Source organism: Austrofundulus limnaeus, unplaced genomic scaffold (assembly GCF_001266775.1).
Source record: "Austrofundulus limnaeus strain Quisiro unplaced genomic scaffold, Austrofundulus_limnaeus-1.0 Scaffold439, whole genome shotgun sequence".
NCBI lineage: Eukaryota > Metazoa > Chordata > Actinopteri > Cyprinodontiformes > Rivulidae > Austrofundulus > Austrofundulus limnaeus.
Genome location: NW_013952841.1, coordinates 52,084 through 53,419, shown reverse-complemented (window position 1 = coordinate 53,419; position 1,336 = coordinate 52,084). Strand labels below are relative to the sequence as shown.

Below are 1,336 nucleotides of genomic sequence, written 5' to 3'. Positions count from 1 at the left end.
AGCGCGTCCACCATAGACTTTGTATGTAAACCTGATGCTCCTGATGCTGAAATCGCGTTCGGTGTGAACGCACCATTAGTCTCTGTATGCATTTAAAAACTGAAATCTTGTTTTTCCATGTTGCTTTTGCAAAAAAGTGTCTTCTTCCTCACTGAGTAGCTGTTTAGCCCTTGTTGATCTAATGATTTAAAACTCTTTTCACTGTGGATAACCAACTTCAGCAGCATCTTCACAGAACTTTTAGCTTTTGTTTTGGAGTTGGACACATTTTATACAAGATCATTTTAAGGCACTGTCACGCTGGAATGTTTTAGACAATTTATGCCAACCTATGAAGATTTTGTCCATAAATGAAGATGTCTACACTGATGATGTAACAACAAAACCTACTGGAAGACTCATTTGGATGTATAAATTGTGAAATGCTAATTAGTTGAATAAATATACAACCWAAATGAATAATTTATTTAACAAAAAATTCATGAGTCGGCATAAACTGTCTAAAACGTTATAGTGTGACAGGGATTTTAGGAACACAAAACTCATGTCCTACCTGAGCAGTATGATAGAAACTGAACCCAAGGATGAAGTTATGGAGCTCAATAATTCACTTCTCAATATCTTTATGATTTCTTTTGATTTCCCCATGTTTTTCCCCATCCACAAGTATGTCTCCAAAATATTGTCAACTAACCAATTAAACGCCAACATCTGGGCGTTCTCAAATTGTTTAAAAACATAATAGTCTTAGTGTATTTAAATTTATAACTATGAAAAAGTTATTAAATAAATACTAAACAAAATTTCTTAGTATTTAAGTATTTTACAATACAAAGACCTTGTGAATGCTAACTGATGCCCCCAAAAAGATTTTACCTAATTTAATTTTAGACAGAAAAAATGGATGTCATTACGTATGAAACATTTGATTTCAGCAGCACACTGTTGCATGTGTGTTGTGTCATTTTGACTAACCATGGGCTTGTGCAGCTGAGCTGTGGGAGTAGCCGAGAGCCAGCAGAGCTGTTTCCACCAACTGAGAGAAGAGAATATCCTTCCTGACCAGCACAAATTCTGCATGCTCCTCTCTTCCCTCATATCCATCTGACTGAATCCCTCCATCTGACTGCTCCACCACACAGAAGACTGGAATCATCATACCTGTTGAGGAAATAGATAAAGAAGAGAACATGAGAATTAATTTAAAAAACCTGTTTTAACTATATGCAGTACTGTATGATACCAGTGCAGACTGTCTCCCAGGCAGCAAAGAACCACACTGGTTGCAGGTAAAGTCTGTAGCAGTACACAGTAACAATGCTGTAAACACCTATTA

General features: G+C 36.3%; 1 protein-coding gene across 1 annotated transcript in view; it reads right to left on the bottom strand.

Moving 5' to 3' along the window:
- Nucleotides 1–1,336, bottom strand: part of satb2 (SATB homeobox 2) — a gene marked incomplete in the record, with an annotated part of 96,561 nt that overhangs the window by 67,407 nt on the left and 27,818 nt on the right. The window contains 1 exon segment of the mRNA XM_014024780.1: nucleotides 976–1,161. Within this exon segment, the coding sequence (XP_013880234.1) occupies nucleotides 976–1,161 (186 nt within the window).